Here is a 21,994-nt window from a genome sequence, read left to right as displayed (position 1 = left end):
CATCAATAGAGATACAGGTGGGGAGAAAAACAAAAAAGGAAAGAGAAAAGCTATATTGTGACAAGGACAGAAAAAACTGGGCTACAATACTAGTTTAAAATTAGTTTAAACTAGGGTTAAACTAGTTTAAACCCCACAACTAGGGTTTAAAAAACTCCCATGCTGGAGACTTAAGGACCACTTAAGATAAACATCTGACAGATATTGTTTTGTGTTTGGGATCAGGGGATCACCTGAAGATTTTTCAAAATTTCTCCCTCTCCTTTCTAGTACAATGAGAAATGACAAGGTAAAACTCTCAGCCAAGGACAGAGTTCAGTGGTGCATCCCACTGCCTTTCCCCATGCAATAAAGACATATACACAACCAGTGCTCTCTCATCAGGCAAGGAAGGAAAAGGGACCAGGCATGGGTAAGAAAAAAAGGCATGTCATTTCACCTTCTGATTAACTTAAAATTTGAAGTGGAAACAAATATAATTTTTTTGCACCATTATATTGGATTACAAGATCTCCAGGGCTCCAAAGTGTCTGTTCAGCTCACCACCTTAATCTTACCTATCACTCTGCCTACACGCACAATACCAAACATTTGTAACAACTTCTACCATAGCAGCTGATTCTTACCACACAAGGATAACATTCAGACACTCTGGGATCCTTAAGTGCAGCAGAAGTTCTAAGAACTACTACAAATGAAACTCCACTGTAGAGCATACTGCAAAGAGTGAAGCCTCAGTCTGACATATCACTGTGTTTCTTACCGTCATCCCATTCACCACTACAAGTTTTCTACAAGAATCCCTTCTTTCAGTGAAATGCCAGTTCACCCTAACTGTGCTGTACAGACCCACTCTGAACAGGAGCATCTGACCTCCCCTCTCCCTTTAGGCTGTGAATGTTTCAGCCTAACTCCACCTCCCCTGAAATGCTACTTATTTGTTCAATTATTTTGCCAAGCCCTGGCTTATCACACGGATTTTCACTTAAATTAAAAGTAATAAAAACATATTTCAAATTGTTCACCTATTGTGCTTGAATCACATGTAATTAACAAAACGCTTTGATGGAGTCCTCGCTTAATATGCCTTTTGTCTCAGTGACCTTAACGTTACTGAACATCTGTTTCACTCCTATCTTGTACTGAAATGTTTTAGACAGATGTAGCTGAAAAAAGTCATTGACCTCAAAATTCAAACCCCTAATTCAATTATTCCTATGAAACCTATAGTTTGTGCACAATTAAGTTAGAAAGGAATGCAGTCACATACTGATTTTTTAACGCTCCCAGCAGAAAGGAAATCTTACAGAGAGAGCTCCCACAAAAAGCCACAGTAACCTGGAGACTGGAAATTTAAATGTCAATTGAACTCCTTGCCCCGAAGAAAAAAAAAAGTAATCTGAACCTATTATTGTGCAAAACTGAAGTTGTCTCTTGTGGGCCTTTGATCATTTCGCATGTCTTAATTCCTTTTTCCAGCCGTTTTGTTTCTGATATGTGCACTGAGCAAATTTAAAGGAACAATCTGTTACTAATTACTCAGGTCTACTCTGCACTCCCTCCCAGCACAGCTGAATTCCAATGTGTGCCCACAAGGAGCATTCTCACCTGTGACCAGGCAGACCTGGAAACAAGCCTCTAATGCTACAAGCTCCAGAGTCCCATTCCCATCATCTTTTGTGCCTTCCCATTGCATGCATCCTCCACACCAGCACAGGTACACTGTAAAGCCTCTGCTCTCAGGGTAGTGTCCCTCTTTCCACTGCAAATATTGGCTTTCTGTAACCCTAAATGATCCCTTTTACACTAACAACAAAGTTATCAAGTGTAGGACAACAAGCCAGGCTGTATGTTCTGCTCCCAAAATTCGGTTCCTGCTTTCTGAACCACAAGTGCCTCAATAAGGATTATCGCCAGGATGGAAAGAGTGGGACTGGGGAAGATGACCTCATGTTGCTGTCTGCACTCAAGAGAACTACATTTCTTCATGACATCATACTTGGCATTCAACTGCCTCCTAAAACCAAGGTAGAGCAAAGCACTTAAAGAAGGTAATCATTCTTCCATATCTCTGGCACTGCCTCGCCATCTCTTAGGGACTGAAATTGCTTCTACAAAAATAATGAAAATTTGGCCATAAATTCAAGTGGCAACAGAATCAGCCTTGGCAATAGATTTTCCCTGCCATTGATAAAGTCTGCTGTTCTTTTTGCTCCTGCGTTTGTTCACAAACACATACACCCAGGCAAAATGTCACACAGGTGCCCCTGGCATTGGATGCACAGTAATTAATGATTTACACCAAGCAACAACCTGCTCAGTGTGCTATATTTTTTATCAATTTATAATTTATCTTTACCCTCCCCTGAAACCTAAAATTGAACACTTACTGATGCCAACAGCTGTAATAAGTTTAATCGCAAGCTCTGGGATTTCACACTGCATAAAGAAAGGCTCCAAGATGTAGCGTCCAAATGCCAATGATATCACTGCTGTGGCAGCAGGGCTAGAGTGAAAGAAAAACAAAGTCACAAAATTAATCTGTAATAGTACATAGTTATTATTCTTACTGGATCATGCTGTAACTTCACTATCAGAGAACTGTGAACCTTAATTTTGGTGTTTCTTGTAGCTTTGCTGTCATATACCATAGTTTCTGAATATAGCCCTACTCAGTGATTCTGATCTTGACAGCAACACTTCTTACCAGGGCGGCTCTAACAACTTCCATGTTGCAAAGCAGTCATAATCAAAAAGTAAAAGTATCAATAGAAATCTTCATTCACTCACTTGAAGTGAACGTAGCCAGGATCAGATTACATGGACAACACCCTGCACAAAAGTCAGTGAATTTTAGTGGCCAGATATATCTCACCACCCCTCAGAGAACAAGCGAAATAATTTAATTCATGGTGAGAATTGTGGTTTACTAAAATAAGCATCCAAAATCTTTTAATAAATGCTGGGACAGTCCAAATGGGATTTTCTAAAACACAAACAGATTTTTTTTTCCTTTTATTGACTAAGAATTTCCTAACAATGAGCTAAAAGCAAAAATCCCTGTAGTATACCATAGAATACCATAAAACAAAGGAATATGAAAAAATACATAATATTTTTTTATTTGGTCAGTTAGTGTTTTTCATAGTAAGAGTTAAATTCTCCAACACCACAAAAAGTTGTTGCATTTACAAATTTGAAATGCTCATAATATTCATACAGCCTTTCTTTTTGACAGAAGCTGTTTGACAGAAGCCTTAACGCTGACACACATTAGTAGCAAATTAGCCTGTGCCTGCATGTTACTGTTCATGTTCCATTTGGGAGGACATTTTCACTCTTTTTAGGACAGCTGGTGGCATCTGTGCTTTATCACATACACACTGTAGGACAAAAGGACACATGATTCTCACAGGATTTCTGAGTTGAACAAGAGTCCATGTAAATTTCCAAATTTCTTCTGAAAAAATCTGCAACATTGTCACAGAATTTTGATAAAAATTCTATGGAACAAGGTAAAAATTCTGCAGACATGTTGTTGTTCTCCATCAAACGATAAAAGAATTTTCCACAAGGGAGTTGCACCATGGAAACTAAACCCACTGTCTTTGTGTTATGACTCAACCCAGAAGTCACACACTGTGTTGGACCAAGCTGCAGAGCAGCACAGAACAGAACAATCTGCCTCAGTAAGTTTCTGCATGGACGAGCAAGGGCTGCTGAATGTGCAACTCCCATGCATGGGGAAGGCCAGAAAATGGCTTTGCGAATTTTGTCTGGATTTTCACAGACATTTATTGACTTTACCTCAGTGGAATATTTCTAACTCATATCAGAAGATCACTAGGCTTCTGGTTTTCATGTACTGCAGGCAGCCTGCCATAAGTGGCTTTGGAATACCCCAGATCAGATGAAAAATCAGATCTTTGGAGCTGTCCCAGACCTTTTTCCTTGGTCCTAGCTCCTTTCCCCAGAACTTGGATTTTGCCCTCCCATTTCAAGGAAAAGCCTTTTAAAAGAAGCAGTCACTGCTACCTATACCACTATGTTTCTAAAAACATAGCTCCTAAATTGCATCTCTAATAATTAGCTCTGACATTCCCATGTCTTGGGGGAGGTGTTGCTGGCAATGCAGTCAATCAGTGGAGGGGGAAGTTCAAAGAGTGAAGCAGTATTAAAAAAACACACAGATGGGTGTTTAGGGACACAGCTTAGTGATGGACTCAGCAGTGTTGAGTTAATGGTTGGACGCGATCTTGGAAGTCTTTTCCAACCTTGCTGATTCTATGCTTTTCCTTTTGCTACAGCGTTCAATAGCTGTGTGTTCAGGAGCAGGTAGAAAGTGCATGACCAGCTTTCACTGAAGGGCAAGGTTACAGGAAGACACCAGATGAGGACCAGGACAGGGTCCCAGCACATACCACAGGTGAGTCAGGCACCTGGCAGCACACACTCTCATCCAGCCTTTGTTTAGCAACCACCACAGTGAAGCTCTACAGACAATGCATCCATACTGCTGTCTTCACTTGTTTGAAAAGTAGTTGTTGGGGGTTTTTTAAAGGTACATAAATATGTATAAAATACACACAACCTGGCTTTCAACCTGGTTCACACTGAGTGCACTAAGTGACAAGCAGTGCAGTGTAAGGCAGAACTAATTGGTATGTGGACAGAGTAATTAAGTGCATCCTCCACTGTCAAATAGCAGCTTTAAAGAGATATATGAGAGCAGGAAATGTCTATTTTGGTTGTGACTCCTCCACCAGCATATGAGTGTGATAATCCTGCAATTTTTCAGAAGAAAAACCAGTCTAGCTGAGACGTGTGTGTGCAACTTCATCTGCTGAAAAGAAAAAATAAACATTTATGCGGTCTCAAGTTCTTTGATGGTAGCAGTCAATTAGTTTCCTGATGCAGGAGTCAGATATAAAACTCTACACAGAGTTTCAGCAGTGCTGCTCTGGTCACGGCAAGTTACAACATGTATGGGCTCCTCATAGCCTCTCAGACTGGGTGATTAAAGAATCCACTGATGTTCTCTCCCATGCTACATGATTATTTTCTGGGTGTGGGGCAGATCACGATGACTAAGAGCATTTATACAACACTCCTGGGACACTGTTGTATGTAAAAAAGTAATTATTTTGTGAGGAAAGGAATTTATGATGCCTGGTTTCTTGTGGGTGTTGTGCCTAGGTTAATAAGTTGCCTCTGCCAAACAAGGTGTAGATTAAGAGGGAGATTTCTAATACTGTTCCCTTTTGTTGATTCTCTGATGTGAAATGATATAGCTGTTCACAGAGACCTGTGAAAACATAGTTCTCATTCCACTGCCTGATTTTCCTTCTTGGCAAAAGGTTTGTACAGTTGAGACATCTGCCCTTTCATCATATTTGATGGAAATTATGCAGTTAATTCAAAGGTTACATTTTGGTGGGGAGGTTGTGTTGGACCATCTGACGTACAAAATTATTTCCTCTGGAAACAACACAAGGATTTATAGATTCATAATGACTCAGCACCGTCAGCACTTTTAAACTCAACAGTCTATGCTAGGACTTGTCAGTGTTATGTAAACGTAGCTGTGATTTGAAATCATGTTTGTGCCTCATTTGTGACTAATCTGCTGATTGCGGAAGAGGGGAAAGAAGCGATAACCAGCCTGAGGCGGGGGATGGAGCATTCCTAAAGTCGTTTTGTATAAGTGAGTTGCCCTGTTCTACATGTATCAAGATCTCCAAACTCAGCACAACTGTAAAAATAAATAGAGAGGCTACACGTGAGTTTGATACGTTGACCCATTTACATTATGAAAGTTTATTTTATATGATTCAACATCATCATATTGTAATTCTTCTGCACAATGTCAGAGGCTGCCTGAGTCAGAAGCCTACACAGCAAGGCAATATATTGGACATTTTAGGTACGTGAAGACAATGTTTCTTTATTTGGTCAGTTAGTGTTTTCCAAAGTAAGAGTCAAGTTCTCCAACACCCCATGAAAACATAAAACCAGGGCCCAATCTGACATATAAAGCATTCATGGTGCCCCTAACTCTGAAAACTACTGGACAATAGTTTCAACAGGAGCTACTCCTGTATCCATAGACAACAGTAATTCCTCCAGAAGGTAGTGCCAAGACTGAGAAAAGGTAAAGGTGACTTCCCTCTTTCACTGTACCATATCTAGGTATGGCTAACAACATTATTAATGACATAAATGGACATAGTAGGCTTACCAAAATTAAGGCAATTAATTGAATTTTTGTGGCAGGGAGTTTTCTTATTTCCCCCATATATGCACACGTCTCCTTGACTATTTCAAAGCTGATGAGCAGAATAGCATTTTTAAACTCTCTGAAGCAGTCATAGTGAAAGAATACAGTTAACTGACTAGAATATATTTGATTTTTTTTTTTTTGCCCAGCATACATCAGAGATTTTTCTTTATGACTGACAAGTGCAGTGCCATCAGAAAAGAAAGAGAGTCATGATACACTTACCGAATGATGAGGAGTTCAACCCAGACCCTCACAAATGCAGGTAATGGGCCAAAGGCCTCCAGGATATAGGTGTAGTGACCACCAGATTTCTTAATGCATGTTCCTAGTTCAGCATAGCAGAGGGCACCTGTGAGAATTCAACAGTGCCAACATGAGAAGTATCCAGAAATACCTGTCAAAACATTTGTAGCCTAAACAACAGAGCTTCCGTGGTACCACAACTACTTTTATATTTTTAAATTTTTTTTCCAATTAATTTTGTAAGTTTTAATTCACTCAGCTAGACATGCAGTAAACCAAACCATTTATCCAGTTATATTTAAAGCTACTATATAATTATCCAGTTATATTTAAAGCTATTTGCAATTACTACTCTGCTACTCAATATCTTGTGAAGAGGGACAACAAAATGGGGTGTCACACCAGCCACCCTACTTCCCAAGCAGCCAGACTGCACCACTAAATGAAAGATTTGTGACACATTTGCTTGTTATCAAAGTTTGATCTACTCCTTTCAGCCTCAGAGATGCCTGGCTCCAACTCTGAAGGTCTGAAAACAGTATTACCTCTCCTCAGCCATGTGCAAAAGCAACCAAATGGCCAAAATTTGGAAGCAGGATCTGCAGAATAAGAATTTTCCTCGACACTACTCCTAACATCTCACATACAAAGCTCAGGGGATGGCTTAGTCACGGCTTTTCAACCCTGATGGAGTGTTTTTGTGTACAGCAAATGCAGTGAAAGGTCAGGAACTATCAGTCAGTTACAAAGCCGGGGATTCCACGGCTCCACAGGTGGACCACATCAATAGTGTTCCACAACCAATAAACACAGGCAGCCCTCTTGGAAGACTCTGAGAAGCCAGTAATAAACAGTAGTAAAGTTAGCACTGCATCATACAGAGTTAAGATCAGCAACATAGAGGAGCTCATTTCAGCTACGATAGTTGTCAAAACCACATCACATGTACATGCCCATCAAAGCTGTACCATATGATGACAAATTCTCCAGCTTTCTTCATTTGTTTTGTTTGGGACTTTGCAAAAATGTGGCAACTTTTATCTGCTATTCTTTAGCTTAACTGAAGATGTGTCTAAAGGAATACCTACAGCCACATTAAAAACAAGGTGTTTCTGAATTTTCTTTTGCTAGTCTCTTCTGTGGAGACTCAGGATGAAATGAAATCGTGTTTTAATATATGCTATAAACATAGGCTCAGCAAGACCTTATGTGACCTCTACATGTGATTTAACTATAACTAAGTCCTTTAGCAAGGAACTAAAAACCAAAATATATATTTAAAAAAAAACAAAGAAAGAACAACCAAAAAACAAACAAACAAACTGTAACAGGTCCATTCTGAGAACAAGATATTATCTTTTGCTGTGCCAATTCACACAGTTCTTCATATCTGGAAAATGACCAAAAAAAAAAAATCTGTTTTATAGAAGAGAGAGGGTTTTTTTTTTTATTTGGTTTGGGTTTTTTGTGGGGTTTTTGTGGTTTTCTGTTTGGGATTTTTTTTTTTTTTTTGGTACAGACTGTCTCACAGCCAGAAGATTAGTACTGCTAAAGTTATAGCCATAAATGCAGTGCTTAAGCAAATTCTGGGTTAATTAACTCAAAAGTTACTTTTGACAGGGTTACAAATAGGATCTGAGGTTTTTCATGATAGGAAAATTTTGTTGCAGGCAGATCTTCCACATTTGTTCAAGAGATTATGCTGCACATTGTACCCATACATTTACCATTTGACCCAAATGAGTCCTAACTTACTCGACTGTTTGTTTGGCCTGGGTGGGTTTAGCCTGTAAAGAATATTTCTTTTAAGTTCAGAGCCAATTTACAAGGTGGCATTTGCATGTTCCGCCTATTAAGTAGACACTTAGTCCCTCTTTGTCCTCTCACCTCCTGCCAGTAAACAAGCAGTTTCCCTTTTAAATAAAGCCAATATTCATGTTAGTTCTTCAGTTTCTTTGAGATTAACTCATTAAATAGGTCAATGAACCCTCTGTCCCACAGAGGCCAGGGTGGGGTTTTCCACTCTGAATGAAGGTTTTGTGTACAGAACAACTTAACTGGACTTCTTCACAATTCAACACTCTTCAAGAATACAAAGAATTAACAAAAACTCCCACAATATGCAGGCCAGCAATAAAACTCCCAGGGCAGATTTGCTTCCATCACACTATTTTTTTGTAGCCCAATCTTTCAAAGCAACATCATGAGTGAGGAAGAGCTGGGAAGAGGGGTTATTAGTATTATTGTTTTGCTCCCCTTCATGCCAATACAGCTTACCTACAGTAGGAATTATTCTTCTCAGACCTTGCTCTAGCCTCTGGGGAACTAGGTTGAGCTGTCTAAACATTTCAGTGGTGTTCAAGCAGCATGCTCATCCAGCTGCCAGGGCTTTACAAGCAAACTATAAATATGTCTTACAGACAGGAGAAAAACATACAGCACATTCTATAGGGAAAAATGATCATTTGGTTTTTCTGTTCCTTTAGGGTCCCATTAAAAAAGAAAAAACAATTATGTTTCCAGCTTTCACCAGCTAGTGCCAGGAGTGGGGGGACAGGGGTTGTAAATCTTTGCACCCTCCACAAACCTATCGTGAAGCACAGACCTTCTGTAGTCCCATTGGTGCTCAAGCTCTACACTCTGACTTCCTATCCAATAGTAAAATCAGAGAAATAATCACAATAATTCACCAGCTGCCCCTCTAGACCAATTAGAAACTTTTCAGGGACTTACCAAAAAGCGAGAGGACACCACACACTGTCCAGACAGTCAAGGACATGCCCACACTGCCTGTGTTCTTCAGGATGCCTTTGGGAGAGATGAAGATGCCAGCTCCAATGATAGTGCCAATTATGATGGATATCCCCCTCAAAAGCGTCACTTTCTTCTTCAGCACAACTTTTCCCTCCTGGGCTGGCTCTCCACTGTCCAGAGAGGACAACTTGCCATTAGCTTGTCCCTGCAAGTAGCTTCCATTAGAGACCGTGGGCACAGCAGCTTTCCTAAACATGCTACAGTGCCACCAGCACACTGCTGGCAAGCACAGGCAGGAAAGTTTTCAGCAGAAACTGAAGGGTTTTTTTTCCTCCTCTATGTAGCCAACTACTTTGTCTCTTCCTCTGTTTTCTCTTATCTTTCCAGCTGCTCCTACACACAGGTAACAAGCTCTTAAAGAGTATGTGAGCCCTTCCTGTGATCCAAGCCCAGCTCAGGAACACCTGCGTTTTCACACTGTGGTACTGCCCTATCATTGGAAACCAGCTCAGCTTCCGCATGGACTTGTATTTAAGCTCTTGTCATACCAAGTTACTCTAGCTGAATGATGATGCAAATTCTCCAGGTTTGCATCAGCCATTTGAGAAACCGCTGGCATTACTCAGCATTTCTCTTTTTTTCCCCTTCTTTTTTTGTTGTTGTTGTTTTTCCTTTCACTCTTTTTTTTTTTTTTTTCCCCTTCTTAACTGTAGGGGCATGTTGTGCAACTGACCTGGGGGTGGTGAGAAGAACAAAGAACTCGCAAGCAACTCGAGCCAAACCTCACCAATCAATGCAAGCATATCACCCTCGACACCCTGAGACACACTCCCAATTTTTTAAAGCAGCTCAGAGCCAGAAACAAAAGCCTGCCTAAACATAAAGCTCGTCAGAGCACAAGGGGAAAAGAAATCAAACAGGATACGTCATCCCTGGGTCTAATCCAATTTCATTCTCGAAAAACTCTCAACAAAAGTTCAGTTTGCGGGGGCTGAACTTCTAGTGTCGCAGTTGGCCAGGCTCTCTCACGTCCGTGTTACTAATTTGGAAATCTCTGCAGGGACCAGGACCCACCGTAAAGGATCCATAGAGCCCCGGTGTTACCCCCAGTTACTTAGCAACACCCCCTAATCAGCCTAAGGAGCACACAGGCGTTATTTCCATAGAACAGGCATTTTCGTAGGTGCAGCTGTTTTCCGGGATGTCAGGAAACAGCACCGTAACACCACTTCGTTAAAATGCACTGCAAAGGTTCACAGCCACCTCGCATGTGTGAGCAGGCAGGAGCAGGGCAACACCCCAGAGCACGGGATCTCCAACAGCTCAGGAATCAGAATGGCATTTCTGTGTTATCCCTGATAACACAAAAATCCGCAGAGCTCCCCTGACCAGATAAACAGGTAATCAGATGCATAAATACATTTATGCCACTTGATTATTCAAATTCAAACTGAGCAATTAAAGCGTTAAAAAGAAGTGCTTCCTCCTAAAACACAGCAAAAATCAATAGCCTTCAAGCATTTTTGACCTAATCAAGGGACAGCCTTTATAACATATGCCAAAGGGGAAAAATTCTTCGTGGTATAACTATTGCAGCTGCTAATAGCTTCAGATTAGATCAGTGTAGTGAGAGGTTATTGCTACAGTTACTGCTCTTACAGGTATTGCTTAATTAGTACCTTGGTTTGGGAGTAAAAAGAAGATCAGTTAAACCATTTTATCCTTCAAAAATAAGGCACCGAGCTCAGAGCACCAGTGTGCTTTCAAATTTATGTGAGAAAGAAGAAATACTGGACTACCAACATGCTGCAACTGTAAAACTTGAGTGTTTTTAAAGCCTCATATTTTAAGTTATAACTCACCTGTAAGAGTTGGCACTGAGATAAAAGAAGGCATAAAAAAAAGCTTATCTGGTTTAAATGCACGCAGGTTTAAAAGCAAAGTGATTGTTGCTTTTGACTGCATAGCAGTCAAGAAGTGCTTGTCCGGTTTTCTGAACATAGCCTACTTCTGCCTCCACCTACTGATGTGCTCAGAAGCTGATCCCTCACTTGTCAGCTGATCCCTGTACAGCAGCCCACATGTGACTGCACAGACTGATTGCAGACAGGACCTTCCCTGTCACCCCACAGTCCAAACCAAGCCAATTTCCATGGCACTAGTTACAAGTAAAGCCAGGATTAGGTGGCATGCTGTGCCAAGATGTTTTCTCTTGATGCACGTTCCACAGGCTGCCCCACAACAGGATTAGGCAACTGGATCAAATCAAACCAGCAAAAAGCATTAACCAGAGAACTGAGTTGGGCTGGTGACCTTTATTTTCATTTTCAAAGGTTTTTAAATGAAGAAGCACATGACATCTTCAAACATCTGATACTTTAACGTAGACACTCTTGACTAATGTTTACCCTTTATTTACACAGGAAGTTGGTTCCAAGATCAAACCAAAAGCTCAAAAACCAGACGACCCCGAGGCAGCTCCCAGCAAGCCAGTTGTCTGCAGCAACCATCCAGTACAAATGCTGGGCAGTATAATGGCTTTCAAATAACATTTGATTACTAGCCAGGAGAATACATGTTTCCCCTTTGGGCATAGCAATTAACACTCTCCCACGCAGGGAAAAGGGTGCTTGCTCCTTCAGTGGTATGGGGATAGCATGCATGCAAAGCTTACGACTTTGTGAAATTCCCAAGGAAATTTATAAGGTAGGACCAGAGGAAAGCTGGATGCAGAAAACTCCTTTTCCTAACTCCTGGCAGCTTGCTAGTGATCTCATTATTTGTAGCCTTCCCAGGGAGTATGCTTGTGTACTTCTTCTTCATAGCTTCTCAATGCTATCCACTAAAAATAAGAAAAATAGGAGCTTTTCTCCTTTGAGTTCCAGCCTTACTTCCATTTATTAGTTCCACTCAGGGTAAGGAATACTTATTTGGTGTTGGGGGATTATTTGTTATATTCTGGGAATTTCATGAGAATTATCCATCAACTGAGCCCAGTCCTGAGGAGGTCACAAAGCTGGAGGAGGGTCATAACTGTCTGCTGACCCCACTTACAGTATAGTCACAAAATCTCTTCTGATTATTTGCATCTCACCGGCCACTTCTACTTCAATTATTCATCACAGGGCAAGGACCGCTATGCAAACACAACAAACAATGCTCAGTATCTTTTCAAAGAGCTTTTCTGAAAGCACAGGGCTTAACCTGTCCAACACTCAGAACAGCCCCCATTCTTCCATAAAAACTCACTCTAAAAGCAGAACAAAAATGTATAAGGTGCAATTTTCTTTAGACTGATGAAATTTTTTGAAGCAGTGTTTCTTAAAAATGTGTTCTGAAAATAAACCTTCACCCTCTAATAGCATCTGGCATTGTGCATAGCCCTTTTATTGTTTCTCTCTGGTTGTTTTTTTTCCAATTCATAGACATTTTCTCCTGAACAAACATTTTAAAGCATAACTGAGATCATCACTGTGAAACAGTTTCCTTTTGAATCTCACTGCCAGCCTTGATCAATCTATCCACTGTCTGTTCCAAACAAAAATCCTTACCAGAAAAGCCTACAAGTCCTATACCCACACCCTGCAAAGAGCTAAAGCATCAGCTAGAAGATTCAGTACCCCAGACTGGTTGCCTGAATGCCATCAGTGGCCTCTCACAATGTGAATAACCTTCCTGGCCAGCTGCACCTCTCCTCCCAGTGCTTGAGCATCACAGGGAATAACAACAGCTCAGTACCTCAGGCTGAACACACCTGACACGGTGTTACCCCTGCTTGTCACACTAACAGAGCTTTTGCCAGCATCTGGACACGGCTGTATCTTTCCAAAGAAGCTACAATTTTGGTATTTCCCCTGGGGAATGCTACAAAACACGCACAAAGCATTCACCTTTATGGTAATGCTACTACAAATACAGCAAAGTGAAGAACCTAAAAGTTCAATCCTGAACTTGAATTCCCAATTCTCAAGCCCACAAAAACTCTGTAATTTCTAGATGCAGAGAGCATACCTTGACAATGTTTCCAGGCATTTGTCTATCAGCTTATTGCATCAAACAAATCCAAAGAGTCACAAGTCAAGCCTCTAGCCACACATTGCCTTGCTGACTGGAGACACAGAAATAGAGGAAGTTCAGCAAGACTGAAAAGGCGAGGAAAGCCCCAAACTATTACACGTGGGTGGCATGGCATGAAAAATGTTGTTTAGAAAACTGATCTGAGTCTTCTGTGCATAATGCCAAGTTGTTTGTGAGCTTCAGAAAGCAGCCCTGCAGAAAGGCAGCAGTCTGGTTTCAAATGTCAAAGGATGGCAAAATACCTAAAATTATTTGTTTCATGTAGATAATCTGGCATTGAGAAGTTTTGACTGGGGATTTCAGCTCCTATTGTAGTGTTGAGAAGGAGTTTAACTAGTACTGGGGGGAGAAAATCTATAAGCATTTAAGAACTAAGGTGTCATTGAGAATAAATCATTATGAAGTAACAAATATCTCAGCAGACTGGGAGAGATTTTTAAAGCTTTAATGCAAACATAGAACTGAGAATATCAAAATACTTTGATGTCTCTACTACAGGTCAAATCTTCAGTTAAAAATGGAACTAGTGAGAATGTTGGGGGTTTGTTATTTTGTAGTCAGTGTCTTACAAATTACTCAATTATTTTGAATTCCACTTTGTGCTGGATACAAACTTATTTAGCAGCAAAAGGTAAAATGAGAAGGAATGAAGTACACATCCAGCTCACAGATTTTAAAAATAAGATAAAACCTCTACAAGAAATCCAAATATTTTTTCTTGTATTCTCAGTCAAAAGCTTCCAACAAAATGCAGGAAGCAAATAAAAATCTGATATCAAGAAGACTGCAGGCAACAGCAGTTTAGAAGGCAAATGCTTCTGAAAGTTTCCTTGTGTTCAATTTGCTGATAGCTGCCAGTCAATTTTCAGCTCAAAAAGAAGGAAAGAAAAGGGATTTCAGAAATCCTTCCTATTTTTCTCACTATTAAAGCTCTGTTTCAAAAGACATGATGAATTTGGCTGAATGGTTTGACAGTTTAATGGCTCTTTTTTAAGCAGACAGGACTCATTAGCACCTTGTATCAAGCATGAAAGCTCCATATGAGAGAAAGCCAATTCTCACTGAAGCCCTGTGGATGTGAAATTATGAGTGTGTTTATACCATCCCATTTTTCATATTTGGGATATATGTAATCATAACCTAAGCAATGCTGTACATAAATATTATTCTTGAGTTTTCTGTGTTTGCATTTCTCATTAGCAGAATGAGACAACAATTTTCAGAGACCCCATGTTATTTTTGCTCAGCTTTTGGATGCAAACACTGAGATACTTCATGGCACTCAAGAAATCAAGACCTCAGGGTAAATTTCCATTAAAACTGCATGTGCCAGATACCTGGCACAATGGCAAGATTGCTGGCAGCTTCAGGGAGTCAGGATTTTATTTCAGATGACTCAGGCTAGGCTGGGCATGTGAAGAGAATTAATTGGCACTTCAGAAAAAAAAATCTTTGAAAAACTCAAATAGAGACCAAATTAGCAGTGAAAATTTTTCTAACCCATTTCCCCATTTTTCGTGGGAGAATCCTTCACAGTAGATAAAAGATTGTAATGTGAAGAAAGCATGCAACAACTGCAAATTTTGTCAAATTTTGTCAAAAACTGCAAACTGATTGTCAAATTTTACCTTGGCTCTTTAGCAACTCCATATTCACTTTTATGGTATTTTTCATACAATTCATACAGTATCATTTTCCATTTGCATTACTCTTCTATTTGATCAGGTGCTGACTTTTCTGTGAATTATGGTTTTCCACTCTAAATCATATTTTTCTTTTTTTAAGAGGGTTAATGATACTTATCCCAGCTCACAGGTGTGACAGGTAGATTCTGCTGAATTCTGTTATGAAAAGAATCTACGCAAAATCTTGGAGAGGGGAATTCAAGAACTTAAACAAAGTTTTAATTTACTGGCCACTAAGTGGAGAAATCTTTCAGATCTCTTGTCATAATCTCAAGGCCAGTTCCTTAACTCCACCCTCAACAGAAGGTCACCTGTCTATCCCACCAGATTAGGTGAGCTCCTTCCCTTTCTGCTGCATACAATTTAGCCTAGATAGAGAATATATACAAAGTTATTTGGTTTTTCTTAGGCAGAAAAGTACACTCTTACTCAAGAATAATTGTGATAGGAATTGCAGGTCCCATTTTGTTCTCACTCCTGTCTCAATTGCCATATGCAGCAATATTTGCACTTTTTCCCTTTTAATGTAGATTTTTCCCCTTCCTCATTTAATGTAGATTTTTTTTTTGTCTGGAGACCAAACAAATCTTGGTTGAGGCATTGTGTAGGTCATGAATGAAGCAAGGTCAGGCTTCAGTCAATGAGCTCTGGGGTGGTCAGGACTTCTTTAGCAGCAATGGCACAATATCTCCATCAATAGAGATGGACACAAACATCTCAGTTAAGGGTTGAAGCAGTGACAGAGTTTGCCACAAGAAGGAATTTAACCTGCAGATAAGCAAAAGCACATACATGCCCAGAAATGAGTGGTAGTCAATCATTCACACAGTCATTGCAGTTTAGCTTTGAAATGCAACCTCTGGATCATACAGAGAATCATTTTATTGGCATCTAAATACACATACTTTGTCTTCTTGAAGTATTAAAAACTCCATCAGAAAAAGCACTTGCTTGGAGCACTGCCAAGGTGCTTCAGCAGTTTGTACTAGTGCAGCTCCATATATTATTCCCACACTTCAAAAGAGAGCAGCATTTTAGTGCTGAGTTCAGCCTCTCTTTTTACTTTAAAAGTGAAGTTCCTCTTTTCCACATTCACAACCTATGCTTCAGAGACACTGTCTACTTAAGCATAATAATTTTACCATGTTTTGTGACATTTAGTGAGAAGATTAAGAAGCCGATGTATGGCAGATAGACATAGTGTGTGGGCTTGATGAAGGTATTTCTGACTTGCCACTTCTAGACTTTAAAATGTTGTGCAGAACAGCTATCATGACAGAAATATGCCCTCTTCCACCTCCCCACATTTGTGAGGAGGTCCAGTTTACCCAGATCCTGAAAAATTCAGTCTCCAGGACAACAGAAAGTACTGACATGGATTTCTAAGCACATTCCAAACTCACATATAAACTTAGAAACAGCCAACAGCTCAACCCTTTCTGTGTATAATGCACCACTTCCAGCATTTCTCCATCCCTTCCACCTTTAATCTAGTTCAAGGATTAAGAGAGGAGGCTTTCCTATCAACTGTTTCTACTCTTATCATAGGCTCTTTTATAACAAAATGGACACTAACCTCAGAGTTTTATTCTTCTTTGTTTGCACTTCAAAGAGGAGAGTTGAGAGGACTCTGTAAGAGAGCACAATTCGAGGGCTCTTGCCTTAAAATAAATGAATATAATCAGTATTGTTCACACTTTTCTAGAGGCTTCAGGGCCCTAGCAGTCCCCTCACAGGAGATGGTGGCAGAGTGGGATTCAACAGGATAAAAGACTCTCACTCCTCTTTAACACGCACACACACACACACACACACACACACACACACACACAGAGCACTGAAATTTGGAGCTAATATACAGAGTAGAAAACATATCTAGTCACTGTCTCCATAGCTAAAGCAAATCCTTCCCACTGCATAACCTGCCCCACACTGAAGTGGCCCTCCCCTTGAGTATGCAACCCTGAATATAGAGATATCTCTTTTACTGAGTATCCATCTGCTGAATCAAAATACAAATTGTACTTCAGTTAAAACAGTACACCAAGTTAACTGTGGTCATTTTTGAGTAGCACAACACCTCCCTGTAAAAGATATTCTGTGGTAGATAGAAGGGTTGCAGAGAGGAAGTACAGAAAGATGGTGCACTGTAAATCATGTGAACACTTCCTGCAGAATAGGTCAAAATACCACCAAAATTTAGGTTGGGGAAAATTTGAGCTGCTAGTGTATCAATTTCTCTTCAGGTTACACAATGTAGGCTTTTATTTTATTCTTAATTTAAAGAAGAAATAAATGGACAGGAGTATAGGTTAAGCAGAGAGATCTCATTAATCATCTGCATACACCTTTTGTTAATAATTATATTCAATCTATGAAACCCTTCAGAGAAACTAAGGGAAATAGCCCAATTCAGCTTTCTGAAAACAACATATATTTAAAGGCCTCTCCTCAGGCACGACAACAATGAATCTGCTACATAAGGAATATCTTGCCATTAATTGTTGCTTTATTTTAACTTTTGTTCTTTATTTCTCACCTTTTTTTTCCACCTGAAGGCACACACTCAGTAAAGTCTGAACTAAACTAGGAGCCATTCCTATTTGAATTTCTTCTTACTTTCCATATTTTTTCATGCCCATTTCCAGGTGGCAGTGAATGCCCAAGTTTCAGTGAATCTTCATGAATCTTCACTCTTTGATCCAGATACCCATCATTATCCCAGATAGCTCAACCAAGCAAAGCAGTTTAATCCAGAGCTTTTCACTGTCCTGCCTGCCCCTCAGGCTATGCCAGTTCTGCACATTGGAGGAGGAGGACACAACCAGCCAGCTGAGACAGCTCTGTGTGTCCACAGCAGTGCACAGCCAAGCAGAAACCTTGGTGAGGAGACAGCAGTTCCCAGATTGTCTTTTGGCATTGGTGCTGTAACTGCTTCCACCAGTGCAGAGTCAAGAGTCCAAAGACACGAATTCCTATTTTTCTCAAAGCAGAGCAAAAATGAGCAATATCATTAAAATAGGAACTATTCGATTAGAAGTAATTAGGGAGTAATTTCTCTGATTCTCCTCTTCCACTGATCCTCCCCTTCCAAATGGGAAAGGCTTCATTGCTTCTTTATCATGAAGGGAGAATAGAAGAGGCACTAATCCAGAAGTTCCAACAAATCCCATAACCAGAGTAGGGAGCTTTTTGAAGTGCTCTCCTCTTTGTATGGACAGCCTTGATATTCTTCACAAAATGGAGGATATCACCATGGAGCACGATGTAAAGGACTGAAAGGTCAAAGTAGTAAAGAATTTTATTTTCTATAGTGTATTTCTCATTATATTTCCAATACTGCTTCTCCTGACAAGAGCTATTCTGAAAACACTGGGCAACAAAATAGAAATTCTACCTCCTGACAATTGTTCTGTCAAAAATCTGGAAATGAGAAACAATGCTATGAGTCACAGTCCATCTTCCTAACTCTCCCTCCATCTCCCCATGAAGGGTACAAAGACCAGTTTGTCTGTAAGGGTTCCCTTTCCTCTAGGCTTCTGCATGGCAGCCATGTATTTGGGAACCTATGCAAATTTCAGAGATCCTTTTACATGCACTGTTTTATTTTTATCTTCTGAGCTTATTCTACCTTATCTATCCAGATATGCAAAATCCACTGCTATACACTTCAGAATCTCCTAATAAGTGAATTCATCTTCGTGTAAAAGACTCATACATTTTTATTTCTACTTGCATGATCATGCATTCAATTTCCCTTATTCCCTTCTGATAATTAATTACTTGGGAGTGTGGAGAGCAGAGGGAAAGGTGAGGAGAAAAGCCAGGAATTGTGCCAACCTCAGGTTTGAAAAAGTACTTTTCTTCTTTATTTTGGCAGCAAAGTTTCCCATTAGTTGTTTTACATTCCTTAACTGTAGCTGTTACCACATTTTGTTTAGAAGGTGAAATTGTCAGAGTATGCAAAAGTAATTCCAAAGATAAAAAGCAGGAATGGTTTAGCCTCTATGTTCTGGATTTTCACATCTGTTGGCAGTTTCTGTAATTGAAGCAGCAGATTCATAGCTCAGCACCACAAAGTACAGAATGAGCTGCAACTACTAAAGTTTGCTGGGTTAAAAGGAAATCTGTCACTATTTTGTTCAGAAAATAAGTCCCAAAATCAAAGGGAAAAAAAATCTGGCAACAAAACCAAACATGCATTGGTTTGTTTCTCCCCGAAAATAAATGTCCAGGTGCTCAGCAATCACCCAGAGAGTGAAATTTTGGCACATCAGGGATTGTGCAACTGTAAATGAAGGAAATACTTCTTCCTTCCTCCTGCAACTTGCTGACAGACTAGTCTGTATATTTTAACAGAGTATGGATGATGTGCCCTTGTCTCTGTTCAGGAATGGAAAAAATCCAGCCATATCTATATGGCAAAATCCATCACATTGAGAAAAGGATGTTTTTTTCCCTTGGGTCAAGACAAATATGCAGTTTAAACCTCTCAGTTGCTACAATATCCCTCTTACCTAGATGCCAGCTGAACCAGTCACATTTTCACTATAGCCTGATAATATAAGTGCAGCACAACTCTGGTATTTGAAATTAAGTAGTGTCTTTACAGTCATGCTCAGTACTTAACTTTCTCTGCATGGCTTTTCTGCTTTCATGCTCCCCTTCCAATCTCAAATTACAGAAATTTATTTGCATTCAGGGCTTCTCAAGATACTCTTGGTTCTTTTTTCTGCTCATCAGAACAATAATTTCCTCTTCTAGAGTCTGATGCCATCCTGAAGAGCAAACATTAGAAATACATTACAAGCAGTGTGCATTCAAATAAATTACATGTTTAAATGTGTCAGTTAAACTATAATGCTCAATTAGACAGCTAATTATGTTGAAAATGCAGTTGTGTGCATAAATTGATGGCCACGCCCCCAGCCTGCCAGGCTGCTTCCATTCACACATTGTCCCTTTGTAAGTTTTATCTTTCATATATCACCCACTTTAAGGTTTATCTAACTGCAGTCAGACACTGCTTTACTGTTATTTCATTTTAAAATATAATTTCAAATACAATTCAACCTTTGCACTGAGTTTTACTACTTGCCATCAAAAATTTAGTAGCAGTAGGATTTGTGGACCAGGTACCCAGACTTCTCAAGGTCATATTCCCAAAATGCTTTTCCTCTGTTTATGATGACTCACTTTCCAGGATGCTTTTTAATAATTCTCACTGCAGCATTTTACAAGGAAAAACTAAATTTCTTTTAAATTTACATGCACATGGGAACTTTAGAGACAACCTGATAGAGAAGCAGTACATGAAACTAGAGATGACACACTTACATTTAAGAAACAGTCTTAAAATTGTCACTGAATTCATTAATACTAGTTACAACCTGGAAATCAGTCAGGAAGAAGAAAGAGTCTGTCAGCATGAACTAAAAGGTTTCATTTAAAAGTGATATCTTGATATGACAAAACACAGCCTCATACTTAATTCCTGACATATCATCTCACAACCATCAGATAAAATAGATATTTTCATATATATTTTCCGTGTTTTACCACTCATTCAGTTTCTATAGGTTTACCAGGTTTATTGGCAACCAATCTGATTGAAGCATTTATACACAGAAAAACCCAAGCTCTCATAATTGATGAGATCTGAGAAAAGATAAATTATTTGTTTGGTGTTTCCAGACAGCTACATATTTCATTTCTCACAATATGAAAAGAATCATACAATATCAAATTTCATCACTATAACTGTGTTGAAAATTTAGGCAAAATAAAGGCAATATGATAGCACCAAAGGGATAAAAATAAACTTCACTTGAGCTCAGCATAAAATACCATTTCATGCAGGTAGCTGTTCTCTTGAGTTCTTATGTGTAGCCAATGCAGAAAAATTAATGATGAAATAAAATTCCCAAACCTGACCATTTCTTTTCTTTTCCAGGTTGTCCTTTCCTCTGAATTATGAAAGGTGTAAGTTTCATTTTAAGGTCTAAAACCATTGTCATACAGTTAATCCATACTGTTAGACCGTATGAACCATATTATTAGTCAGTCAGCCCACATTTCCTGGTAATATATTTAAGATCCCACACAGTAAAGAAAAACTGAAATAAGCCCATGTCTGTAGTTCTGGGCATATATGGTAGTAAAATCCAGCTCCTTGAAATAACCAAAATTAATCTGGATAAGTACTGAAAATAACAATGTATGAGCCTACTACAACTTTGACAACGTAAGAGATAAAATGATCTATTGTATTACACCTTCTTACATTTTTTAAAATTTGTTACCTCTACAGTCATTTAAGAGGGAAAGCATTCAGCACTATGTTCTACTTTGTCCTTTCAGGACTTTTTGTAACTCGTCTGAACTACCTTAACAGCCGAAATCCAGGGCATGGGGTTTTTTTTGGCACACACTACAAATTATTAAATTCCACTTTGAAAATAAAAATTCTGTTCAAATCTCTTTTCAAAAATGGCATTAAAATCCACACATCCATTTCTGACATGTCATTTCGAACCAGTAGTCCTGGAACAGACTAACTGATATATATAGAAGCAGGCTTAGTATTTATCATTTGGTCCAAGTCACTGAGCAGTGCTGGTATGCCAGCCTAGAGAGTCAGAGAGTGACAATGAGAGTGGCTAGAAACTGCTCAGAGATTTTTAATGGTTCTTATGACTGTCACTAAGCTCGCTGCTTCACAACAGATTGAAAAATGTGAGAGGTTTTCCAGCTGAGGTCACATGTGTCTTAAAGAGGATTAACATGAACAGCCAACTAACAAATGCCAGGTTTTTTTCTTTCCAGTTCTTAAATCCTCCTTTCTTTTTTATCCTGTAATAAAACTTTCTTTTTTTTAAACTTTTTTTTTTGCCTTCTATGCATTTGCTCCCTTTTGGCATAGCACATAAAGAAACTCAAGTAATTTAATAGATGC

At 39.4% G+C, this 21,994-nt stretch overlaps 1 protein-coding gene across 4 annotated transcripts in view; it reads right to left on the bottom strand.

Moving 5' to 3' along the window:
- Positions 1 to 13,384, bottom strand: part of SLC7A11 (solute carrier family 7 member 11) — a 64,557-nt gene extending 51,173 nt beyond the window's left edge. The window contains exons 1-4 of one of the 4 annotated variants that reach the window (XM_038136268.1): positions 13,289 to 13,384; positions 9,257 to 9,482; positions 6,503 to 6,629; positions 2,391 to 2,506 (exon numbers count right to left, since the gene is read on the bottom strand). In XM_038136268.1, the coding sequence (XP_037992196.1) occupies positions 2,391 to 2,506; positions 6,503 to 6,629; positions 9,257 to 9,482; positions 13,289 to 13,309 (490 nt within the window). In that variant the 5' untranslated portion in view covers positions 13,310 to 13,384. Of the gene's footprint in view, positions 1 to 2,390; positions 2,507 to 6,502; positions 6,630 to 9,256; positions 9,904 to 10,010; positions 10,071 to 11,139; positions 11,285 to 13,288 lie in introns of those variants that run through there. The other 3 variants (XM_038136270.1, XM_038136271.1, XM_038136267.1) reach the window with 3 other exon arrangements.
- Between the last annotated feature and the right edge of the window lie 8,610 nt (positions 13,385 to 21,994).

The sequence above is a fragment of the Motacilla alba genome, chromosome 4 (assembly GCF_015832195.1).
Source record: "Motacilla alba alba isolate MOTALB_02 chromosome 4, Motacilla_alba_V1.0_pri, whole genome shotgun sequence".
Classification (NCBI taxonomy): Eukaryota; Metazoa; Chordata; class Aves; order Passeriformes; family Motacillidae; genus Motacilla; species Motacilla alba.
Note: the sequence above shows the minus strand (reverse complement) of the source record. Positions and strands in the feature narration are given on the sequence as shown.